Source organism: Oncorhynchus keta, unplaced genomic scaffold (assembly GCF_023373465.1).
Source record: "Oncorhynchus keta strain PuntledgeMale-10-30-2019 unplaced genomic scaffold, Oket_V2 Un_contig_496_pilon_pilon, whole genome shotgun sequence".
Taxonomy (NCBI): domain Eukaryota; kingdom Metazoa; phylum Chordata; class Actinopteri; order Salmoniformes; family Salmonidae; genus Oncorhynchus; species Oncorhynchus keta.
The window spans coordinates 230,795-236,794 of NW_026288052.1; the positions used below are offsets into that span (position 1 = coordinate 230,795).

Consider the following 6,000-nt stretch of genomic DNA (forward strand, 5'->3'; position numbering starts at 1 on the left):
ATTTCATTTGTTGGCTTTTCTTCATTTTATTTTTAGTCAGTCTGTCAGTCAGTCTTTCAGTAAGTCAGTCTTTCAGTAAGTCAGTCTTTCAGTCAGTCAGTCAGTCTTTCAGTCAGTCAGTCAGTCAGTCAGTCAGTCAGTCTTTCAGTCAGTCAGTCAGTCAGTCAGTCAGTCTTTCAGTCAGTCAGTCAGTCAGTCAGTCTTTCAGTCAGTCAGTCAGTAAGTCAGTCTTTCAGTCAGTCAGTCTTTCAGTCAGTAAGTCAGTCAGTCTTTCAGTCAGTCAGTCAGTCAGTCAGTCAGTCAGTCAGTCAGTCTGTCTGTCTGTCTGTCTGTCTGTCTGTCTGTCTGTCTGTCTGTCTGTCTGTCTGTCTGTCTGTCTGTCTGTCTGTCTGTCTTTGTCAGTCTGTCTGTCTGTCTTTGTCAGTCTGTCTTTCTGTCTTTCTGACCTACCATTGGGATGTTTCCCAACAAGAACAAATCCATGCAGTTATTTAGTGTATCACTCTGCTGGATGGTTGAGTAAACTGCTAAACAAAATACAGTGCAAACAGGGGGAGTATGACATACAGCAGGATCAATGAGCTTTTATGCCATGTAGTTCCATTGATGAGCCTGTGCCCTCTGACATGTAGGACTATGGAGCCAGGGAAGGAGCTGAAACAGGACGTGGCCCTCAACACGACCACTGAACCAGGAAAAAAAGAAGATCCTGTCCCCCCCTCAGTCTGAGACCAATCAGATACCTCCATGAACATGTCACACAATTTGTAATTGAAGACTGTATAGTCCGAACAATGTGATTATGAAATCAGCCCTGCACATTCCTTGCCAGTGGAAGGCCTGTGTGTGTGTGTGTGTGTGTGTGTGTGTGTGTGTGTGTGTGTGTGTGTGTGTGTGTGTGTGTGTGTGTGTGTGTGTGTGTGTGTGTGTGTGTGTGTGTGTGTGTGTGTGTGTGTGTGTGTGTGTGTGTGTGTGTGTGTGTGTGTTGCTTGTCTGAATTAAGCTGTAAATACATTAAGCATCAAAATAAAGGAGTTGAATGACGATGTTGCTTGGGTCAGTGTGATGTTCACACTGGTGTAGTACACATGATGAACACTGGACACTGCTATAGGACAAGTGGTGTAGTACACATGAAGAACACTAGACACTGCTATAGGACAAGTGGTGTAGTACACATGAAGAACACTAGACACTGCTATAGGACAAGTGGTGTAGTACACATGAAGAACACTAGACACTGCTATAGGACAAGTGGTGTAGTACATATGAAGAACACTAGACACTGCTATAGGACAAGTGGTGTAGTACACATGAAGAACACTAGACACTGCTATAGGACAAGTGGTGTAGTACACATGAAGAACACTAGACACTGCTATAGGACAAGTGGTGTAGTACACATGAAGAACACTAGACACTGCTATAGGACAAGTGGTGTAGTACACATGATGAACACTAGACACTGCTATAGGACAAGTGGTGTAGTACACATGAAGAACACTAGACACTGCTGTAAGACAAGTGGTGTAGTACACATGATGAACACTAGACACTGCTGTAAGACAAGTGGTATAGTACACATGATGAACACTAGACACTGCTGTAAGACAAGTGGTGTAGTACATATGATGAACACTAGACACTGCTATAGGACAAGTGGTGTAGTACATGTGATGAACACTACACACTGCTATAGGACAAGTGGTGTAGTACACATGAAGAACACTAGACACTGCTATAGGACAAGTGGTGTAGTACACATGAAGAACACTAGACACTGCTATAGGACAAGTGGTGTAGTACACATGACGAACACGAGACACTGCTGTAAGACAAGTGGTGTAGTACACATGAAGAACACTAGACACTGCTGTAAGACAAGTGGTGTAGTACACATGAAGAACACTAGACACTGCTATAGGACAAGTGGTGTAGTACACATGAAGAACACTAGACACTGCTATAGGACAAGTGGTGTAGTACACATGACGAACACGAGACACTGCTGTAAGACAAGTGGTGTAGTACACATGAAGAACACTAGACACTGCTGTAAGACAAGTGGTGTAGTACACATGAAGAACACTAGACACTGCTATAGGACAAGTGGTGTAGTACACATGATGAACACTAGACACTGCTATAGGACAAGTGGTGTAGTACACATGAAGAACACTAGACACTGCTATAGGACAAGTGGTGTAGTACATATGATGAACACTAGACACTGCTATAAGACAAGTGGTGTAGTACACATGAAGAACACTAGACACTGCTATAGGACAAGTGGTGTAGTACACATGAAGAACACTAGACACTGCTATAGGACAAGTGGTGTAGTACACATGAAGAACACTAGACACTGCTATAGGACAAGTGGTGTAGTACATATGATGAACACTAGACACTGCTATAGGACAAGTGGTGTAGTACATATGATGAACACTAGACACTGCTGTAAGACAAGTGGTGTAGTACACATGAAGAACACTAGACACTGCTATAGGACAAGTGGTGTAGTACACATGATGAACACTAGACACTGCTATAGGACAAGTGGTGTAGTACACATGATGAACACTAGACACTGCTGTAGGACAAGTGGTGTAGTACATATGAAGAACACTAGACACTGCTATAGGACAAGTGGTGTAGTACACATGATGAACACTAGACACTGCTGTAGGACAAGTGGTGTAGTACATATGAAGAACACTAGACACTGCTGTAGGACAAGTGGTGTAGTACATATGAAGAACACTAGACACTGCTATAGGACAAGTGGTGTAGTACATATGAAGAACACTAGACACTGCTGTAGGACAAGTGGTGTAGTACACATGATGAACACTAGACACTGCTATAGGACAAGTGGTGTAGTACACATGAAGAACACTAGACACTGCTATAGGACAAGTGGTGTAGTACACATGAAGAACACTAGACACTGCTGTAGGACAAGTGGTGTAGTACACATGAAGAACACTAGACACTGCTGTTGGACAAGTGGTGTAGTACACATGATGAACACTAGACACTGCTGTAAGACAAGTGGTGTAGTACACATGAAGAACACTAGACACTGCTATAGGACAAGTGGTGTAGTACACATGAAGAACACTAGACACTGCTATAGGTCAAGTGGTGTAGTACACATGACGAACACGAGACACTGCTGTAAGACAAGTGGTGTAGTACACATGAAGAACACTAGACACTGCTGTAAGACAAGTGGTGTAGTACACATGAAGAACACTAGACACTGCTATAGGACAAGTGGTGTAGTACACATGATGAACACTAGACACTGCTATAGGACAAGTGGTGTAGTACACATGAAGAACACTAGACACTGCTATAGGACAAGTGGTGTAGTACATATGATGAACACTAGACACTGCTATAAGACAAGTGGTGTAGTACACATGAAGAACACTAGACACTGCTATAGGACAAGTGGTGTAGTACACATGAAGAACACTAGACACTGCTATAGGACAAGTGGTGTAGTACACATGAAGAACACTAGACACTGCTATAGGACAAGTGGTGTAGTACATATGATGAACACTAGACACTGCTATAGGACAAGTGGTGTAGTACATATGATGAACACTAGACACTGCTGTAAGACAAGTGGTGTAGTACACATGAAGAACACTAGACACTGCTATAGGACAAGTGGTGTAGTACACATGATGAACACTAGACACTGCTATAGGACAAGTGGTGTAGTACACATGATGAACACTAGACACTGCTGTAGGACAAGTGGTGTAGTACATATGAAGAACACTAGACACTGCTGTAGGACAAGTGGTGTAGTACATATGAAGAACACTAGACACTGCTATAGGACAAGTGGTGTAGTACATATGAAGAACACTAGACACTGCTGTAGGACAAGTGGTGTAGTACACATGATGAACACTAGACACTGCTATAGGACAAGTGGTGTAGTACACATGAAGAACACTAGACACTGCTATAGGACAAGTGGTGTAGTACACATGAAGAACACTAGACACTGCTGTAGGACAAGTGGTGTAGTACACATGAAGAACACTAGACACTGCTGTTGGACGAGTGGTGTAGTACACATGAAGAACACTAGACACTGCTGTAGGACAAGTGGTGTAGTACATATGAAGAACACTAGACACTGCTGTAGGACAAGTGGTGTAGTACACATGAAGAACACTAGACACTGCTATAGGACAAGTGGTGTAGTACACATGAAGAACACTAGACACTGCTATAGGACAAGTGGTGTAGTACATATGATGAACACTAGACACTGCTATAGGACAAGTGGTGTAGTACATATGATGAACACTAGACACTGCTGTAAGACAAGTGGTGTAGTACACATGAAGAACACTAGACACTGCTATAGGACAAGTGGTGTAGTACACATGATGAACACTAGACACTGCTATAGGACAAGTGGTGTAGTACACATGATGAACACTAGACACTGCTGTAGGACAAGTGGTGTAGTACATATGAAGAACACTAGACACTGCTATATGACAAGTGGTGTAGTACACATGATGAACACTAGACACTGCTGTAGGACAAGTGGTGTAGTACATATGAAGAACACTAGACACTGCTGTAGGACAAGTGGTGTAGTACATATGAAGAACACTAGACACTGCTATAGGACAAGTGGTGTAGTACATATGAAGAACACTAGACACTGCTGTAGGACAAGTGGTGTAGTACACATGATGAACACTAGACACTGCTATAGGACAAGTGGTGTAGTACACATGAAGAACACTAGACACTGCTATAGGACAAGTGGTGTAGTACACATGAAGAACACTAGACACTGCTGTAGGACAAGTGGTGTAGTACACATGAAGAACACTAGACACTGCTGTTGGACGAGTGGTGTAGTACACATGAAGAACACTAGACACTGCTGTAGGACAAGTGGTGTAGTACATATGAAGAACACTAGACACTGCTGTAGGACAAGTGGTGTAGTACACATGAAGAACACTAGACACTGCTATAGGACAAGTGGTGTAGTACATATGAAGAACACTAGACACAGCTATAGGACAAGTGGTGTAGTACACATGAAGAACACTAGACACTGCTATAGGACAAGTGGTGTAGTACACATGATGAACACTAGACACTGCTGTAGGACAAGTGGTGTAGTACATATGAAGAACACTAGACACTGCTATAGGACAAGTGGTGTAGTACACATGATGAACACTAGACACTGCTATAGGACAAGTGGTGTAGTACATATGATGAACACTAGACACTGCTGTTGGACGAGTGGTGTAGTACACATGATGAACACTAGACACTGCTATAGGACAAGTGGTGTAGTACATATGATGAACACTAGACACTGCTATAGGACAAGTGGTGTAGTACACATGATGAACACTAGACACTGCTATAGGACAAGTGGTGTAGTACACATGAAGAACACTAGACACTGCTATAGGACAAGTGGTGTAGTACACATGAAGAACACTAGACACTGCTGTAGGACAAGTGGTGTAGTACACATGAAGAACACTAGACACTGCTGTTGGACGAGTGGTGTAGTACACATGAAGAACACTAGACACTGCTGTAGGACAAGTGGTGTAGTACATATGAAGAACACTAGACACTGCTGTAGGACAAGTGGTGTAGTACACATGAAGAACACTAGACACTGCTATAGGACAAGTGGTGTAGTACATATGAAGAACACTAGACACAGCTATAGGACAAGTGGTGTAGTACACATGAAGAACACTAGACACTGCTATAGGACAAGTGGTGTAGTACACATGATGAACACTAGACACTGCTGTAGGACAAGTGGTGTAGTACATATGAAGAACACTAGACACTGCTATAGGACAAGTGGTGTAGTACATATGAAGAACACTAGACACTGCTGTAGGACAAGTGGTGTAGTACACATGATGAACACTAGACACTGCTATAGGACAAGTGGTGTAGTACACATGAAGA

The 6,000-nt window shown here is 42.7% G+C and overlaps 1 protein-coding gene across 6 annotated transcripts in view; it reads left to right on the forward strand.

The window, feature by feature from the left end:
* LOC127925026 (carbonic anhydrase 14-like) overlaps positions 1–1,044 on the forward strand; it is a 54,722-nt gene extending 53,678 nt beyond the window's left edge. For all 6 annotated transcript variants that reach the window (XM_052509706.1, XM_052509708.1, XM_052509704.1 and 3 more), the window contains one exon: positions 633–1,044. In XM_052509706.1, coding sequence (XP_052365666.1) covers positions 633–729 — 97 coding nt within the window. In that variant the 3' untranslated portion in view covers positions 730–1,044. The remainder of the gene's footprint in view (positions 1–632) is intronic.
* The last annotated feature ends 4,956 nt before the right edge of the window (positions 1,045–6,000 follow it).